Source organism: Delphinus delphis, chromosome 3 (assembly GCF_949987515.2).
Source record: "Delphinus delphis chromosome 3, mDelDel1.2, whole genome shotgun sequence".
Taxonomy (NCBI): Eukaryota; Metazoa; Chordata; class Mammalia; order Artiodactyla; family Delphinidae; genus Delphinus; species Delphinus delphis.
Genome location: NC_082685.1, coordinates 41,114,601 through 41,135,069, shown reverse-complemented (window position 1 = coordinate 41,135,069; position 20,469 = coordinate 41,114,601). Strand labels below are relative to the sequence as shown.

General features: G+C 40.5%; 1 protein-coding gene across 1 annotated transcript in view; it reads left to right on the top strand.

The window, feature by feature from the left end:
- Positions 1–2,884, top strand: part of SGCD (sarcoglycan delta) — a 1,599,257-nt gene extending 1,596,373 nt beyond the window's left edge. The window contains exons 12-13 of the mRNA XM_060008456.1: positions 825–948; positions 2,549–2,884. Of these exons, the coding sequence (XP_059864439.1) occupies positions 825–948; positions 2,549–2,722 (298 nt within the window). The 3' untranslated portion in view covers positions 2,723–2,884. The remainder of the gene's footprint in view (positions 1–824; positions 949–2,548) is intronic.
- Positions 2,885–20,469: the final 17,585 nt, after the last annotated feature.

The window sequence follows — 20,469 nt, the reverse complement described above, 5'->3', positions numbered from 1 at the left end:
ATATTTAACACTTATTAATTATACATTTCCAATGTGCCAGGCACCATTTGAAGCACTTTAGAGATGAAGAAACTGAGGCTTTGAGAAATTTTGGAAAAGAGAGGAGGGAAGAAGGACTTGCCCAAGGTCATACAGTGGCAGCCCCATGGTTTGAGTTAGCCATGTCCAACTCCTAGGTCTATTTTCTTTCTTTTTTTTTTTTTCTGCTGTACGTGGGCTTCTCACCATTGTGGCCTCTCCCGTTGCGGAGCACAGGCTCCAGACGCGCAGGCTCAGCGGCCCTGGCTCACAGGCCTAGCCGCTCCGCAGCATGTGGGATCTTCCCGGACCAGGGCACGAACCCGTGTCCCCTGCATTGGCAGGCGGACTCTCAACCACTGCGCCACCAGGGAAGCCCCCTAGGTCTATTTTCTTAACCTCTATCCAATTCTGCTTCCAGGAAGACAAAGAAAGTAGGGCGACGTGGAAAGAATATCTGCTCATTTCAGGAAGCTCAGTTTAGACCTGAGATTGCCTTACTCTAGAAATAAACAGAACTTATGTAAGAATTTGGTTAATCATGCTAATGAAGCAATAATTGACTGGGTGCAAGATAGAATGAAGCCAGGATCCTAGAACACCTTCCGTACAATCTTTGTGATATGCAGTGAAGATAAAGCCCAGATACGTTATGTCCACCCTCATAAAGTTGATCAGGCATGCAAAGCTAGAATTCCTTGATCAGATACTGAAATGTTATCTCAACGCTCAGAGCACCAACTTCCTCCGAACTTTACTAAAACAGTGAAATGGGATCTTTGATCTTAGTCTTGTGCATATTTCAGGTTGGAGTCCCCCACCCGGTCTCTGGTGATGGAGGCCCCAAAAGGAGTAGAAATAAATGCAGAAGCTGGCAACATGGAAGCCACCTGCAGAACAGAGCTGAGACTGGAGTCCAAAGATGGAGAGGTAAGCATGAGAGGAACAGAAGCCCAGAGAGACACAGCTCCAACGACCCAATGTTTCCTAAGACGCATCACTCCCTTTGCCTCTGAAGTTTATCCTACAGTGTAATGATCCTACAGTGTGACAGCAAAAAGTGCCAATCGGAAGGTTTTATTTCTGGAACAAATATGTTGAACGGCACGATTAGAAGCCAAACCCACAACACATAAAAGTTATAATTCATTATCCGTAAAAGTGCTGAGGTAATAGTATGTATCGCAAGAACAGAATTATAAGGACATCTGTAAAAATGAATGCTATTTCCAAACTCTCTCATCACCTTAAAGTAAGATTTAGTTGGCTGGTATAATTAAACTGCATATCACACACGTCTGTTTAAAGAGGAACTTAGTTGCTGGTAGACATTTTTTTTTTTTTTTTTTGCAGTGTGCAGGCCTCTCACTGTTGTGGCCTCTCCTGCTGCGGAGCACAGGCTCCGGACACGCAGGCTCAGCGGCCATGGCTCACGGGCCCAGCCGCTCCGCGGCATGTGGGATCTTCCCGGACCGGGGCACGAACCTGCGTCCCCTACATCAGCAGGTGGACTCTCAACCACTGCGCCACCAGGGAAGCCCTGGTAGACATTTTTAAGTGTACATTGTATGTTTCTACTTTCACTGAAAATGGAAAAGTCAGATCCAACAGCTATCCCAAATAAGAACAAGCCAAACTTAACCAGGCAGCAAGAGGCTAAGAGATGAGAGACTGCACACATTCATTCTCTTAGCCCAACACAGTCCCGCCTTGGTGAACAGAATAGCTGTTCGTGCTTTTGCAAGCAAGGTAAGCCAAACCCCCAAAGAAAATATGATTCGAATGCAAACTTTTGAAAGTGGCTTTATCGTGTTCATAAGTGATTTTTTCTACTTAAGATTTTATTTAAAAGAGAAAAAATGTGTTTTTAAAGCAAAACTCTATTCCACCTTCCATATCTACTTACAGGTTATCAGTCTCCACCTGCCTCTGTATACCAAGCCTGCCTTTTGATTGGTTTGGCATGTGCTATATTTGTTTTAAAAGAGCTAGTCAGATAGAGCTTTCAGTTATCGAAAGTGTCTCTGTAGACAGCTGCAGACTCCCAACCACATACATTTAGAAGTAGCGACTACATCACAGATACAGTTGAACAGCTATCAGAATGTGGACCCTGGAGGAATCAGTTATAATCTTGACCATCATTTAAGACTGGAAGTACTGCATATTCTTGAAGGCCCACCGTGCACATAGATGTATTTAGGGTCTGAGAAGTCCCATACTAAAGAAAATTGTTACCCCGTCATTTCCAAGTTTACTTCACTCTAGGAATCCCTTCACGTTCTACATGATACACTTTTACGAAATGCTAATATATACATGACGTTGCCAGTGCAACGCTGTCTGGCTAGAATACAAGCTTCTGGGAGGGTAGAGACTTTATCTGTCTTGTTCATCCCTGAATTCCCAGTGCCAACAATTCTAAACACATAGTAGGTGCTCGTTTGATTTCAACTGAACATTCATCCCCTGTTTCGGAATGTCAAGAGGATAAATGACAGGCTCTAACTCTTCCTTCCTGTCTCTTTAGATTAAGTTAGATGCTGCGAAAATCAAACTACCTAGACTGCCTCATGGATCCTACACGCCCACAGGAACAAGGCAGAAGGTCTTCGAGATCTGCGTCTGCGCCAATGGGAGATTATTCCTGTCCCAGGCAGGAACCGGTTCCACTTGTCAGATAAACACGAGTGTCTGCCTGTGAGAGATGATGCATAGTGGACATTGTTGGCAGCATCCAGGCCTTTTTCGGCTTTAGACCCTGGCTGCCAGCTATTTTTACTAGAACACAGAAAGCCTATCAAAGACCTTGTGTGTGTGTGTGTGTGTGTGTGTGTGTGTGTGTGTGTGTGTGTGTGTGTGTGTGTGTGAGTTTGCGTGTGTGGGTGATATAAATATATATAAATATATATAAATAAATATATATATCCTCTGTATAAAATGAGGTTTCAGTACAAAAGGAACCATGGGTGACCCTGTGATATCCACTGTCATTGCCATCCCAACCCCACCACATACATGATAAAATCAAAACACTAATTCGGGCCCCATATTCCCCAGACCCTGCAGAATCACACAGTGTATCGACACTTAGTGAATATTCGCCTACACGTGTGAGTAACAGCCTGTCTTTTCCTCTAGTGTCATTACAAGGCAGTGATGGCGGGAATTTGCAAGCCACACCCAAGGGCTGAGACCCTTGTAGTAAAAGCAGACACTTTATTAGCTTTTGTGCAGCTGGCCAACTTCTCCCCCTTCAAGTCAGGGATGGGGCAGTGCCGTAGAAGTCAGACAGAGGAACTCAACGTGGCTGTGCTGCTTTTGCATCCAAATGTATTGGGCTCTTGTGGTTGGATGAACTAGGAGGATGGATTTTAGCAAAGTTTGAAAGGCTCACCCAACTCCTGTGAGCTTATGACTTCCTTCAAACTCACGTATTATCCCACAGTCAAAACAGGAGCTGTGAGTCAGCACAAAATAGGAAAACGGTTGCTCCTCAGTCGGCTAGAAGCTCCTCAATGGCCTGACAGACTAAGAATAAATGGGCAATAGGTCTCTGTTTGAAGTGAAAAAATGGCTCAAAATCTGTTACATCCTCACTCCTGTTGACTTTATCCAACAGACTGCTACCCAAAATGATCACGTCAATCCAGATCTTTAAGAGTGGAACCCCTACCCCCAAGAGAAGCTATTGGGAGATGGAAATCAAAGAGTGGCGAAGGAAACCAAATTATTTTAAAATACGTTTCTGGGGACTGGTAGGTAATTTAGAAGCATGCGTTTCATTTCTAAAAGTATGCACAAACTCTCTGCCTTCAATCTTCTTATATATTTGTTCAGTATTGGGATATTCATTTTCCTAAGTTGACCATTGTCTTCTCTAAGAACAGTGACCCAAGAATCACAGATCTAAAGTACCCCATGCCCCCAGAAACGCTCGCTGAAAATTAATATAGACTGAGTCAAGTGTCTTTATTAGAATCACTGTGTCGCCGGGGGGCCCAACGGTACCCACTCCCCCGTATGCGGAAGCAGCTCCCTAATTCCCGCCATCAGCTACCTCCCATCACCCCACTTTCATCATCGTGCTCCAGGGTCACCCTGGCCAGCTCTTGTGCTGGGACAGGGGATTACACTATCTCTGTTCAAAGAGGGGGATACGTGCCTATGCCTTACGACAATGCACTCAGCAAGGAGAAGCACATCCAATATTTATCTTGTGTTACCTGTAGTTTATTTTGAGTGATCGGAGGGGAAGGGTTTCACAATGACTGGGCATCTCAACAGCTAGTAGGCAAACCAAGTGGCTGACAGATGTGGACGCCTAGGAGCCTGGAAGGGAGACGTAACTGCTTTCGACCATCCTGGATGCCACTTGGCAAGCAGTAGCCCCACAGTCCTAAACGAAGTCATATTTGTAGGCCTGAATGGCATTTGTTTGTTGTTTTTTTTTCCTCAACAGGGTTCTGCTTTTTCTTACTTCACAAGCAGTGAGGAGATGTGCTATAGGAAATGAATAAGAGGTTTGGTATTTTTGAGATGACACTCAAGCATCGGGCTGAGTTTTGCACGTGTGGAAGGTAAAAGCAAGCTGTGTGTTCCTTAGTCACTTAGAAGTGGGGGGAGGAGGGATGGTTCCAGCCTGACCAGTGGCCCTGCTGGCTCCCGGACCCCAGGGTCCCTCCAGTCACTCCTGCTTAATATCCGTACAGAAGAATTGGGTTGCTCAAGGGTGAGACCGTAAGATTGCTTAGTGTGCAGCACTAGAGTCTAAAAAGGAAAACCATAAAGAGATATGCAATTGCTCTGGCTCAGTAGTATTTATATCCTGTAGGATCACACCGCCAGAATCTGCAAGTACCACACCCAGAGTTTTTCCAAGCCAGGAAAGGCCCTCCTTGGCGTCTGGGAGCATCTACCCCGTATCTTTCAGATCAACAGTAGTACCTATAAGGTCCTTTGTGGCTAAGTACCTGAAGACAGAGGTTTTTGTTTGTTTGTTTTGTTTGTTTGTTTTTTAAGCAGACAGACCATCTTTGCATTTTGTCATCTCAAGTACATATTCTAAGGATGACGAAGAAACGGAAGGTTCCCTGAACCGCTTTCATCTAATTTTGTTCTAATCGTTAAATGAAAGTCTGAGATCAGCACCTTGGAAATTTTATGCCAATAAAAAAGACTGGTGTGATGCCACTTGCAAAAATTAATCCTAAATATACTCAGATCACAAATAGAATAAAATCAATAGCAACCACGAATAGAAATCAAGCACCTCTGGGGACAGACAGGATAGAAAATTCTGATTTTCATTTGTGCTAAGTGACTACGGTATATCAGGTAATGAGCAGGCAGTTTGGCGTGGATTAAATTATGTATTTCAGTTCAGACTTTAGAATTCAGTAATTGCATATTAAGTCCTTCAATGTACATTTTTTTTCTCCCAACTTCCTCCAACTAGAATACCTGTCCCTGGTCATGAGAAAAAGTTTTACCTGAATTCTGGAAAAAAAAATCTCTTTTACATTAAAGTCTGATACCTTTAATTTATAAAACTGAGATCCTTTCTAATCTTATATACAATATCTTCTAGAAGATCACATCTCTCAGTATATTGAGCAGCGGGTGGCATAACAAAGAGTTTACATGAATTTTCAATATTCTAGAAGTTCCAGTACGTTAATATTCTTCAGAAAAGTTTTATAAATTAAAAGTTGATCTCCAAATATGTTTAGCACCTACTTCTACTGGGTATCTGCTCAATAAGTTGTTAAAGTTTAGTCTTAAGAGATTTTCGAAAGCCCTTTTGGTGACATCAGTCCAGGTGGAAACTTGATACAAAGCTGTATCTTTCTGTTACCCAAGAGACAGAGCCTATAAACTTGCATTGGCTTTTAACTTGCTTTAGGTCAGTTTTCCCTTGGATCATTTCCATTGTATACCCAGCACCATAGACCAAAGATTGCTTGAGGCTTGACTCTAGCACAGGGGTCAACAAACTCTGGTCCCGAAACCACATGGGACTCATCACCTGATTTTGTGAATAAAGTTTGATTATAACACAGCCACATCCATCCACTTACTTGTTATGTATGGCTGATTGCATACCGGACCAGCAGGGTTGAATATCTGTGCCAGAGACCTCTTGGCCCACAAAACATAAAATAGTTACTAATTGGTTCTTTAGTAAAAGTTTGCTGACTCCTGACATAGAGGTCATTTGTAGCCTCATTTGTGTTGGACACAGCAGGAGAGAAAGCAGAGGACAGCACTACATTTCCATGCATGCTTGGGAATATAAATATGTGGTTATAGAAAAGATGGTCCGCCTTACACTGCATGTAAAAGAGATCCCCTTGTCTGAGAAACACAGGCTCACAGGATTCTTGGAAACAGGGAAGACGGAATTGGGGAAGGGTTTAGTGGAAGAGGAAAGCTGTGATCCTCCAAAAGGTTCTTCCTAGAACCCTTCATATATAAATACAAGGGGTTCCTTCAGTCAGCATCACTGTGTGACAAGAAGTGAAGCAGGGGTCCTTTGATGTAGAGTCTCTTTCCTGAAGAGACTATTTCTGCAATCTCCGCCTAGAGGTTTTCATCTCACCTTCCCATATTCCAGAAAGATGTCCAATCCATGGTCCCCTGAAGAATATTTTTGACTTAACCTATCTTTTTGGCATCCATTACCTCGGTTATTCACACCCACAGAGGACTCGCTTTCCTACAACCACATCAGGCCTGAAGGGTTGGTGGGACCAACACATAATTAGAAATATTCAAAGGAACATCTGAAAATATGTAGGACAAAAAAATGTAGAATTATTTCATGAATCTGTTGCTGGGATTTGTGGAGGGCGGGGACCAGATTAATGCCAGTTTGATGTTGTTTCCAAGGATCTGGGTCTTTGTTCTTTGGCGTAGGAGATTTACAAAAAAAAAAAAAAAAAAAAGATCTATTTTGAATTCCAGCATCACTGCCTCTGCCTCTGTGTGGTAAGGCAGGTTCCTACCAGAGATTTGTCCCTTCACTCAGCATCCCTATTGCTAATCCAAAGCTTTATACTCATATTTAATATTGTTAAAATAGCATCAGTTACGAATGATTCTTTGTAAGTATGAGTATTCCTGTTTGGGAGGAAAGGTGTTTTTGTTTTTGTTTTTTTTAAATAAAAATACCATTTACCAGACCCTAATCAGCATTAGTTAAAGGAGTCCTTCAGCATTTTATCTGTATTCAACTAAAAGAGGATTAAATTGGCCTTTCACAGGAACAGCTACATGACAGTATCTTGCATTTGTTTATTTTAGGCAAAAGGTAGCCTGATGTTTAGACCGAGGAGGTAAATCCCCATCTAAGCACTTGATCCTTATTTTTTAAGGCTCTCTGAAAGGTGAAAATCTAAGTTGAGTTGTAAACAAAACCGCTTTCCTCTCTTTCCTCTGCTCCAGGAAATCTTAGGCACAAAAAGGATAACACAGCAGTTCCTGGAATGATACATTTGCATGGCGCCCCAGTAGCAGGGGGGCGGAAAAAGTCATAATAAAAGAAACAACCATAGGAAACAGGCCTTTTATCTCAAAGATAAAATGTCTTTCTTTTGGTCTTTCATCACTTTCTCCTCCTTGGAAGGCTCCCCTAGTCCCAATGTATTTCCATTAAAGTAGTCAAAGCTGGGGCTTCCCTGGTGGCGCAGTGGTTGAGAATCTGCCTGCTAATGCAGGGGACACGGGTTCGAGCCCTGGTCTGGAGGGTCCCACATGCCGTGGAGCAACTGGGCCTGTGAGCCACCACTACTGAGCCTGAGCGTCTGGAGCCTGTGCTCCGCAACAAGAGAGGCCGCGATAGTGAGAGGCCCGCGCACCGCCATGAAGAGTGGCCCCCACTTGCCACAACTAGAGAAAGCCCTCACACAGAAACGAAGACCCAACACAGCCAAAAGTAAATAAATAAATAATTTAATTTAAAAAAAAAAGTCAAAGCTACTGCACTGGGATGTCAGATGCATCTCTTTCTTTGTGGTAATCAGAATTTAACATTACACAGTTGCCTCTGAATTTCTCATTCACAAAGCCAGACCACTGATAAGAGATAAAGCACTCTGAAGCCGCTGCTTCAGCCGGCAAGGCACACCGCATGCATTAGCGCTTTCAAAAGCAATGTGATTTCTGTGGTTCTTAAAAGCTTTCTTCATAATAGAGTCCTTGAAATTTCTCAAGACAGGTCTGAATGGCAAAGGGAAAAGAATTAGTTGTGGGAAGTCCTCCTTTGAGCATTGTTAGAGCACAAGGATAAAAGAAAACATCCCATGTGGGGTGATCCATGCTCCATGGGCTAGTTTCTTTGGTTTTATTCCCCCCCCCCCTTTCTTTTATAGATACTAACAGAGTAGGAAGTTAGCATCTTCCCTTGAAAAAACAAGAGCTGACAGGAGGTGTGATGTCAGAACAGCATTAACGATGTTATTAAACCCATCAGTAAACAGTCTCAAACACACCGACAGCAATGCTGTCTCCTTAACTTCTGCCCAACAAGTAGTGATATCAGTTCCACTTCCGTGAGGTTTGCAACCGAACAGAGGAATAGTTGCTATAGGCAAGAAGTATTTTTAGAGTCCAAATCCAGCTGTCGCAATGGGAAACCAGAATAGTGTTCCAAAATGCCTCATGAGGCGTTTGGACACCCTCACTAGGGACTGAAGGGATTTGCTTCATCGCTGAGCATCAGCTAAGGTCAGATAAATAAAACGAGCATGAGGCTGCCCTCTTTGGGCGAAGAGAGAAGGAAACATCTGTCTTACATAAAATCTACTCTGCACTCCTAGACTCGCCTAGTAGTCCCACTTCTTCCACTGTCTTTGCAGCCTACTTCTACATTTGGGTTATTTTGGTGAAATCAGAGAGAGCTCCGATTTTCTAAATCCCAAGCAGATCCGTGAGGTTACACAGCAGCAGTAGAGCAGAGGACTGTCTGAGGGCAGGAAGGTGATATTCGTTGACAAAGAAGACATGGGTGCTTCTTTAGTCCCCATAGTCATATAATTCGTGAGGTCCTAACATTTTGGGGGTCATAGGTTCTTTTGAGAATCTGAGCAAAGTTCTGAAACTTCTCCTCAAAAAGAATCACACCCATGAATTTTGCATAAGGTCGAAGAGGTCTCCTTGGACGCAAAGCCTCCACGAAGACATGGCAAGAGTTGGATTCTATTTCTCCAATTATAATATTTTATTCACTAATATTCATTGAGCACTTACTGTGCACTAGCCACTGTGCTAAGTGTTTTATACACAGTCACTTATTTCATCCTCAAAACAATCCTTTGAGTTAGATTCCATGATGGTTCCAATCTACAGATGCGGAAACTGAGGCTTAGAAAGGCTGCGAAACTTACTCAAAGCCACTAGCTAGAAAAAGGCAGAGCTGGAATGCAGGTCTAACTCCAGGCCACTGTGCTGTGAAGTCACCAACGTGTCAAACTATTTTTCGAGCTGTTAAGAAGTGTCTCCTACCAGTTTTTAGAAGAGTCCTTCTTGGGTGGATCAGGCTATAAAACTTCTATCTCCCTTCTTTCTCTCGTTTCTCATCTGTGACAGCATATAGTACTGAAAGAGAGATACCTACGGTGAAAATATAGAAGATCTGCCTGAGTAATAGAATCTGGAACCAAAAAAAAAAAAAAGTTTGGTCTATGATTCTTGTTAAGTAAATCAGGCTTCTTGTCCTTACAAATTTGAAGATGCCTGGGCTGTCAGCCTTACATTTAAGAGAAAACTTTAATACTCAGTGATCTATAGTTGCGGCTAAACAAATCAGCATTTCTGCTCACATACCTCTCCTTCCACTATACCTCACTTCGAGAGACAAATGTCTTATTTTAAGTGAGGTCTTTGATACCATTTGGTTATTATTCTTCCCTACTTTTAGTTGCAGCAAGACTCCAGGAAAGAATCAAATAAATAGAAAGGAACTCGATCATCCCTATTTCCCTACAAGAAAATAAGACTAGAAAGAATTCAATTAGCATTAGGCATTCGGGACCCAAGCTGGCCACTGTGGGATAATCATTTGAATCCCATACCTCATACCTTGTCAGTCATCATTAATGGCCTATCACCCTCCCCGTGTGCAGAATTTTTCTCACCAAAGCACTCAGGCCAACACTATCAATTGATCTGAGTTGGAAATGGGACCCACCTGCCAATTCTTGTTGCAACAGTGGCGCCCTTTAACCTTGAACCTGTACATTTGACACTTGGTGTCCTAGTTTCAGAAAAGAGGTTTGTGGCATTCCAACGACTGAGGGAGAAGATGAGTGCATCTGAAGTTCCTTACAACTTGGTGGCTTTAGGGCACTTTCATCTTCTAAGCCAAGGGATCAGGGTTTGATCTCTAAGAGTTAAAAGAGAAGATCGTTTTGAAGAATTAACTCAGCCAAGGACCATCCAAACAGGTTAAACCAGTGTGCCCTCCTGCAGGTCCTGCTGTCAGCCTGCCCACATCCAGAGCCGAGTGACCACAGCAGCAGAGGGTGGGGTCCAACCTGGCTTTTCTGTGCTTTCTCAACAGCACATGTCTGATCCCCTAGAGGGCTGTGGACACAGCCCCTCACTGCTCCTAACACAGTCAACCCCAGTGCCAACCAGGGTCCTGTCATGATCCTGTGGCTCAGCTACCCCTTAAACCTTAGTAATGGCACGAGCTAAAAAATGTCACATCTCCTGCTTCAGGGGAAGTCTTTCGGGGATTTTCTTTTACTGGTCTGTGTGTCCAGATGGCAAATCAGGAAGGGGTACCTTTAAAGGGTCTCATGGAACTCACATCACCAGAGCCAGCAATCAGGTTCCCTAGTAGAGAGGAGAGATCCTGGCAAAGTTGAAGGAAGAGTCGGCAAACCTGAATTTGGGGTGGACACAAAACTAACCTAATTTATATCCAGTGTTTGGTGATGGGGGGAACAGAGTTTTCCATCTGTTAATCACCTCCCCAATCAAGTTCCTCTCTTTTTGAGGCCACGAAGAAGCAGAGACACATTTCTTAAAGAGGTCGTGTTTGAGAAGGGAAAGGTAGGGGACCGTCCATCATTGCACTGGCTAAATGCACTCCTGGAGAAGCCAGGTTCTGGTGCTTTACCCAGTAAAAATAAGGTCGTACAAGTCCCATTTGCTCGGAGCTTTTGAAAAAGGAACCCCATTCCCATAAAGCACTTGAGTTCAGCCTCTGGATTATTTTTTTATTTGATTTGGTTGTTTTTCTCTGGGTTTGGGTGTGATGTAAGAAGAGCTTTTTAGTTTTGTTCTGAATAACATCAATCCTTGCACACTCTATGCAAAAATTTTGTAAGCATTGCAATAATGCTATGAATTACAAGGAACTATTTTAACTTTATTACACTTTCTGTATAAAAAAATTTGTATTTAATATTATTTCAACTGCAGTCTTGTAAAATATATTAATAAAAATAATGATTGGTAAGAAGGAAAGCACCCTTGTCCACTTCTTTAGGGAATTCCACTTTCACAGTTGATAAATCAGTTACTCCCATTGACTCTGCCGCAGAAATAAATTTTCAGGTTAACTTCTCTTCTGCATCTCTTTGATCAGTGGCCTAACATGTTAGTTAAGCCACTGTAGTTCTTAGTGAGAGAGTCACACAGGCTGCTTTATAAACGAGAGCTCATTATAAGGTAATACATGGCCTGGAACTGGGGAGTCCCCAGCACTTGGTGAAGGTAAGGGAACAGCCATCCTCTACTGCTTTCCTAAAGACCTGGACAGGCTCCTTTTTCTATAGTTTACCACTCCCGTCTAAATCAGTGAAGAAGCCAGTCTGCTTGCTCTTATCAGGTAAAATATTTTTAATCAGGCTACCTTAGCATTCCTGGTCAGCCTATGGATGAGACACCTTTTAAGCCCGTTGCCCATCCCTGGTCCAGTTTTCATCCTCTTCCACACAATACCCTAACCCTAATCCCCTATCATGGCAGAATACACCACACTCAATCCTCCATTTCAGCCTCTCACCTCTCCTGGCCTTCCAGGTGTCATGTTTTTGCACATACTATTCCATCCACCTAGAATGCCCTTCCACGTAGCACCACCCTATCACAGGATATCATCCTTCAAGATCCCATTCTCATATCATCACCCTTATCATTCTTCCTTGAACCCTCCATTAATTTGTTCTGATTTCTTTTATAATCCTACATTGTATTGATACTGTGATTTACCTACTTACCTATCAGCCTGGGACTCCAGAATGCTGTTATCCATTTTTGAAGTTTATAAAGGAGTAATGACATACCTCAATAGATTCTCATAATTACATGATAAGGTAGAGAGATCATTTCCTCACCTAGGAAATCGAAGACTAATTTTACATCTCCAGTACACGACACAACCTGTGTGCCTTCTCAATTGTATTTTCACCGTAGGCTACATCCTGTCAGATTTAACTCCTGACTACAAATGATGCTGAAGCAGCATTACAGAATCCTCAAAGGTAAAAGGCTATGACAAAAATTTCATTCACAGGCAGGGTGCAATTTATCTCCAAAGATGCCATAATTTTATTACATGGTTTCATTTGGGGGGAAAACTTACCAAAAAAAATGTAAATCAAAGAGAATGAAATCAGAGAAATCACCTTTCAAGATGCATTGGTGAAAAACATGTGGAAGCAGAGCTAAAATGATAAACACTAATGAGAGGGAAAGCCTGTTACTGATGAGTCAAACTAATTGACATAATTGTTACTACAAAATTAGAAAACAGATGAAATACCAGGCAACTAAAAAAGAGCTGTATTCATTTTCCTCCATGGAAGGAAATTTTTTTAACAGGCAAGTAGGTATAAATCAGCAACTTTTACATTTCCTCCAACTTGACTCCTTTGAAAAAGACGTAAAAACTCTGTAGTTTGATTAGCAACCAAGCCCCACTTTATCCAAGGAAAAGAGCCCAGGATACAGAGCTGGGGAACGGAGATCAGAGTGCAGAGAAATAGACACATTTCAGAAAAAGCTTGTGAGTAGCATGTATGAATTAGCTTCTCCAATTAAGTCCAATGACAGGTTAATTTTAGTCTGTGGATGCTGATTTTAATTATCCTCAATAACACTAAACGTTTGTGGTTCAGGATCAATGTACAGCCCCCACTGAAGACCCTCCTAACCCATCAATGGAGAAACAGCAGATCAGCCTTCGAGACTCCCTGGCACAATTAATTAAACATAATGATAGAATCCTTGTGAGATATTTCAAGGAACCTGTTAGAATGTAAAATGCGTATAGAAAATGTGAGAATAGGATCTTCCAAATTATGGTATATTTTAATTGGAAGTAAGATTTTGGAATGGCAATGTCTAGAATAATAGATATTAAATCAAGGTAGAAACTATAACATTAAACCATCTGTTTTAATCTATTAAAAGACCAAGTCAAGAATTGCATTGAAAAACTTGGTGGGCAAAAATTAACCTATAAAGCTTGAATAAAAAGAAAATCAATATTTTAAAATAGACTTCATGGTAAAAAGTATTAGGGGAGATTACGATTAATAATATATAATGATGAAGTTCCTGTCTTGCTGATTATACATAATTAAACCATTATACTGAACAGGAGAGTAACAAAAGCCAAAAATCCACAACTTTGAAGAATAAGGAAAAAATTGACAAACATAATTGCTCTTTATCTTATAACTTACAAGTTGGAAAAGCACTAAAAATAATCACACACACACTCCTACACATGGCATCAAAGAAACTTCTCTTTGTCCCATGATCATATAAAAGAAAGAAATATAATCTCAAAATGAAAACATTAAAGAAAACTTTTCCGACTATATTCTCTGAAAGCAGAAACGGATGGTATGTTTTATATTAACAGAAAACCCCAGGAATTTCAGATTGAAAAACACTCCCCTAAGTAATTAGTGATTTGAGAAAGGAACCCAGCCTATTTAAAGAATTAAAAACACTACAAATTATGCAATTTGGCCAAAGCAGTCTTCTGTCATGATAAAAGCATTTAAACTTACCATAGATAAATGAACAAAGCATTCAACTTAAGATTTCAGAATAATCAACGAAAGAGCAAATATCAGTAATAAATATAAGGTGGCCTAAATAATTCTAAATTTTACATCTTAAAAAGCAGAAAGCAAAAATCTAAGACAAAACTGCTGATAAATATTGAAAAACATGAGAACAAAAGTTTGAGACACATATAAATTTTTAAATGTTATAGCAACATGTTATTTCCTTATAACAAAAATAGAAAACCTCAATCACGTACAATGTGAAATTAGCCCAAATTAACAAAGCAAACATCTGTGCTTGTTTCTTAAGTAAAAGTAAAATAATTTAGGAAATTCTATTCAAAACATACCTTTTATGACATTAACTCATATATTTTACATATAATGCACATGCATGCGGACATTCACAAATTTATGCATAAAGAAAAACTATCATGAGATCTGCTGTAACCTATGCTAAAAAATGTAAAATTTTGAGAGATAAATATAAAATGAAGAGACTAACTCTTAGCTGAACCGACTAAAATTGATTTTTATTCTCTTCAAGTTAATTTGCACATTTAACAAAATCCCAACAAATTTTCTAGGAAGTAAACAAAATAATTCTAAATTTTATTAGGCAAAATAATTGTTTTTAAAAAGGCAAGGAATATTCCATACAAAAAGCCACTAAAATGAGAAAAACCTAACAGACTATTTAAAGGCACAACATAGCAATAATGAAGATAGTAATGTTTCAAAAACAAAAATACAGATCAATTGTACTTGGCATTATTTCCCTACCTAGAAAACACCCTCTCCTTTCTTTGACTGGCTTCCCCCTGCTCACCCGCTAAGATCTGGCTCAGACATCTTCCCTCCCGGAAGGTTTCTCTGACATGCATTCTCGACAGAGCGAGCAGCCCTTTCTCTGTACTCTTAGGGAACCCTGGACATACATCTATCACGGCTTACATTGTACTGAAGCAACCTATCAATTCTTCTGCTCACGCCACTAGAATGAGGGCTCAAGAATAAAGGCACAGCTTCCTCATTATTTTATCACCTAAGCCTAGCAAGTGCCAGGTACCTAAGTAGAAATGGTTGAACAGAGCAGAAAACCCAGAAATAGACGCAAGTGCATTTACGAATTTGTTTTATATCAATGTATCACTTGAATCTACCATTTATTCTTAAGTACCTCAGAACAGAGAGCAAGAACCAGATGGTGATCTCTGCATTCATTCAGCTCACAAGTGGGCAAACGTGACAATGAAACAAATAGCTGTGGATATGAAATAAACAATAATGAGGTGTACATGGTGCCAGGGAAGCAGGTAGGTGGAATGCCATTACAAACCAATAGAAAAAGTACTGATTATTTGATAGTTACTAGGAAGACTGATCGGCCGTTGTTTTGGCGAGAAGTTTCAGATTCCCACCTTAAAATACCTCCAGTGGATCAGAGTTAAATATTTTTGTTCATCTAGTGTCTACTGAATGTTTATTCTCTTCTAAATGAATAACACACACTCGTTGCCCGTGAATATCTCAAGAGTCTAGAGATGGACAGAAATGTAAAAAGGCCAATTACAACATAATATGGAAAACCTGTGGAAAAGATTAAAAAAAAGGAAATTGACCAGCAACCTACCTATGATTTGAGGAAGAATGACAAAAGAAATTGCCAAGAGGAAAAACTAGCACATTCAAACAGGCAATTCTCTAAGTTCTTGCTTCTCTCACACCACGCCACACAGAGAACTGTTTTTAAAATAGTAGCAGTAAATAAGAGAAACGGTTAAAAAGTATGCGCTCATAGGAACTCATGCAAATTAATAAGAAAACCATCAAGACATCACTAAATAAATGACCCAATAATAAGCATGTAATCCACACAAACAAAAATATACACTCTTTTTTCCATTCTAAGACACTGGAAGATGTAACACAGAATGAATAACTGCTTTTCAAGAAAAACAAAGGAACTTGCCTACCTTTTCTATCAAAAAGGAAAGGTGAGACAAATACACATCTCTGCATTGGTGCAGTGGAGTGGACACTGGTATGTGTTTTCAGAAAGTAATTGGTCAGTTTTAAAGAGTCATAAAAATCTTCATACCCTTTGGCCCAGTAATCCCATCTTCAAAATTCATCCAAGCAACAATATTTGAATAGGAAAAAGTTGTTAGCGACAGTGATAAACATTGCAACAGGATTTAAAGATGGGAAAAATTAGCAGCACTACCTAACCAGTTGAAAGGGAAGGCTACTTAGATCATGGTTAGTTCAACTTTATGGACTAGCGTGCTGTCTTTCAAAGGGTTGTGAGGATTTTACAGTAAAGCAAATTATAATGTTGAGTGTGTAAAACGATGTATACATCTGAATCAAGACTTCTAGGGAAACTGAAAATGACGCAAGCTGATTTATTTGGATGGTGATACTGTAGCTATAGTTTTCTTATTATCATTTTTGTGTTCATGTTTGTATAATAAACTTTTTCAAAAGAGACTAGTATCTGCTCTTTTTCTGTAAAACAGAATTAATAACACATACTTTGACCCCACAAATAATCTACAAGAAGGAAAATGTATAGACCCAAAATTGTTTACTGCAGTGTTATTTTTTTTTTTAATTTGGAATTTGCCTTTTTCCCAACAGTAGGGCCAATAGGTAAATAGATCATGGCCCGTTCAATCAATGGAATATTGTAAACGTTAAAATAATTTTGGAAACCATAGGACAATATCACATTTAAAATAAGTCAAAAAGACCTATAATTACACGAACGCTAACTGCAGCTGTGAAAAGATATATATGTATTGTTAAGGATGAAAAGGAACCACTAATAATTTTAAGTTACACTGTTAAGGTGATATGAATATCGTTGCTTATTTCTGTTTTCCTAAACTTTAAGTATAGTGACTTTTTAATAGCTAATTTTGTAAAATGGACAAACAGAAATCAGTTTCAAGCTTAGCCAAAGAAGTTATTAATTTTCAATTTTCAGTCCATTTCTTCAAGTCTACCAACGGGTCAAATTTGAAAAAACCTCTGAACACAGAGAACCCTGGGGATTTAAGGTGGTCTCTCCTTCCATTTCACATATTCTCATTTTTTCATGAGATCTTTGAAAATGTTCTTCTGGGCCCTGTGATGGTTACAGAGCTCGACTATGGATTTGACATCAAAGAACAGACCACACATCTAAGACTTATTTGGGCACCAAGACTGTAGGAACTTGGCTCCCCTGCTGGACTTCAAGTAAGGACCAGGTGAGGAAGGGTCCAACCCTTCCCCCTTTTAAGAGATTTGAAGGAGGAACCCAGAGAAAACTTTTACCACAACTTGAAATTTATAGCTACCTTAAATTGTGAGGATAATAATTGATACAGTCCAGTCCTGGAGGCTCTTTCTCATCACTGCTCTCTTCATTTACTCTCAAACTCCCCCAAATTCCTCCTGCCTCAACATTCTAGGTTTGTTTGTCAAGTTAGACCTTATATTCTCTGATTTCAAGTGGTTTCATACAGCCTTAATCCATCTTGAATCCATCCCTCCCATGATTTCTAGGCTTCATAACCCACCTTCCTTAGCTCCCATGATACTGCAATTCATGACTCCTCCTTCAACATCTGACTTCTCTCTGTAATAGACTCCATCATAGATAACCGACAAAGGTGCTCAGAGCCCGATAATTAATCCCTTCCCCAGTACTACAGACAGTTACCACAGGGGTTCTTCTCTACTCTTTAAAAGTGAATTATCTCTCATACACTATAATCTGACCCAACTAGTTTATATTCCTTAATCTTTCCCTCTCTAGCCAAATAGGTATTCTCCAATTCCTATAGGTATTCTCCAATTCTCCAAATATAAGAAATTATATTTCTTAATAAGAAAAGAGATAAACTTAGAGTGATGGGTACAGATACAGAGGAAGGGCATTGGTTTGGCTGTCAACTAGACCTGTGTCTGAGCTAGACCGGTGTCGAAGACCAGGTTCCCTCATAAAGAATGCCAGTGAATTCTGATCTCAATCATCTTATCCATCCCCAGTCAGTTCTTTTCTTTAGATTTCCTTAATACTGTGTGTATAGTTTACTCTTTTCCTTGAAGGAAAAATATTCCTTCTCTTGAGCCTCTTCCTTTTTTTCCTAGACCTTGCTATATTTTGCCTGCCAACACAGTCAAATCTCTCCTGTGTCACGTACAGACCCAAATGTGTTCTCTCAACCCTGCCCACCTCAAGAAAATTCACCACCCAAATTCTTGAAAACAGTCTATATTCACTTCTTCAGTTTGCACACTTATAGTCTTCAATCTAATTTTATTCCCTAGGTCTAATATGATGTTGATCTCTAAAAAGGTCACCACTGACCTCCTAGTGGTCAAATCAGGTTTTCCAGTGGCTATTTCTCCATTTTGACCCCATCCAGTCCTGAGTCCACACTCTTAACACCATGATGATGGCTACACAGCATCCACTTACCCGTCTTATTTCCTTCCAGAGCCCCATGTGGCTCAGGCACCCAGCCTGCCCCATGACATCCACATGACTCCAGGAAACAGGAACTGTTACCAATAAATAATGGATAAATTAAACCAAAGCACCTACAACTCCTTAGTCTTTGTTTTCCATTTTGATGATTTCACAGTATCCCAGACAGATCTCTGACATAAGTTTCAAAATTTGCACTACTGATTTCATTCTTCTGACAGCTCTGTCAAGATTCTGAGTTACAAAAACATTTCCACAGAGAAACAGAAAGGGGTCCATGCCCAAGTTCTTCACCACAATGTTAAGTTTATACCACCAGCCTTTCCTCATGCTTTCTCCTTGCCTTTGACTCTTTCTTTAGCTCTTGTTTCTCTTTGGACATCAATCTTCCTTTGTCTATACAATGAGTACAGTTGGCATAAAGGCAGTGACCTTTCTTTTAAGCTTGTTTTTTCCTGCCTCTGCCAAACATGGTCTTCCCATGAATTGCCAAATAATCCTTTTAAATTATCCAACTTAACTGTCACAGTAATCTTATAAAATAAGCAGGACACATATTTCATCTTGCAAATGGGGAAACTGAGTCCCAGAAAGACTCAGTGACTATCCCAGTTTACATGCCCAGCAGAGGAAGATCTAGACTCTCTTCAGTGCATCTATATTTACTGAACACCAACCATGTGCAAGGGGTTCCAGGCCCAAGTACCACTGCTCCTTCACAATGTGGCACATCAACCTTGTTTCCTGTCTGGCCATTTGTTAGTTATGTGAGTGTGACAAGCCTTGAGTCTTGCCTCCTTCCTCTGTAAAATGAAGGTGTCCATTGAATGATCTCCACTAGCCCACCCGTCTAGTGATCTCACATAGTGCTCTGTATGCTATTTCTCATCAGAGTGGCCAGTTCTGAATGGGACAGGACTAGCCCATCCATTCACTGGCCAAGTAATTAATGAATATGTGCTAAGTGCTGGCCATGCTTCAAGGTGTTTGGGGATTATAATAAACAAGACAGGCATGGCCTCCATCATCATGGAGTTTATAATCTAGTAGGAAGGGGCAATGCCAAAATATGTAATACAGATAATTTCCAGACACTGGAAATAGTAACAGTAATAGTAGTAACAGAATTAAACTCCTCCCTGAGGAAGGTGATATCTGAGCTGAGATTTCATGAGAAATCAGGCACACAAAGAACTAGGAGAAGGGCACTCCAGCAGAGGAAACAAAGTTCTTAGAAAAGTGCAGCAGGTCATTAATTTCATTACTTAGAAAGACTGAACATTCAACTACTTTGCTCTTCTTCATTTTCTTCTGTGAATCAGACATACAGAATGTAATGACTGTCTTTTACTTGATGGAAGAGTATGAATATTATCTTTCCCTCCAGGACAGAACACTCTTTTTAGGTACTAAGGATGGCTTCTTTAATTGACCATCAAGGACTCTAATGAAAAAAAACAAAGGGTACCGGGAGTGCCTTTGAGGCCAACAAGAAGGGAGAGTACAGAGATTCTGTGAGGTTAATAAGAAGAGAACAGAAGTCAGAGATCACTCGTAGCAGACCCCTCACACTACACCATGCCAAGGAGAGGCCAAAATTTCCAAAAACACGTTACACCATACCAGGGATTGGGGGCTGGACTCCAGGGACCAGAATCCCCCACTCCAGCCAAGATTCCTATGCTTCAACATCCAGTCAAGGTGATGTACTGAGCTTACATTTTAATGCCCACACTCTGATCTAAACACATTTCAAGTGAGATCTAAAACAAGATAAACATAGCGTAAAGCAGAAACTGATGGAAATTCAAAGCATGGGAGGCTAAAGCTTTGGAGTTGCTGATGCCCAGGACCAGAAGCAGACAGAGGCTGTCTGTGGGCAATACCCTCACTGCTTAAAACTAAGGAAGGAAGGATGAAAGAAGAGCGGGAAAG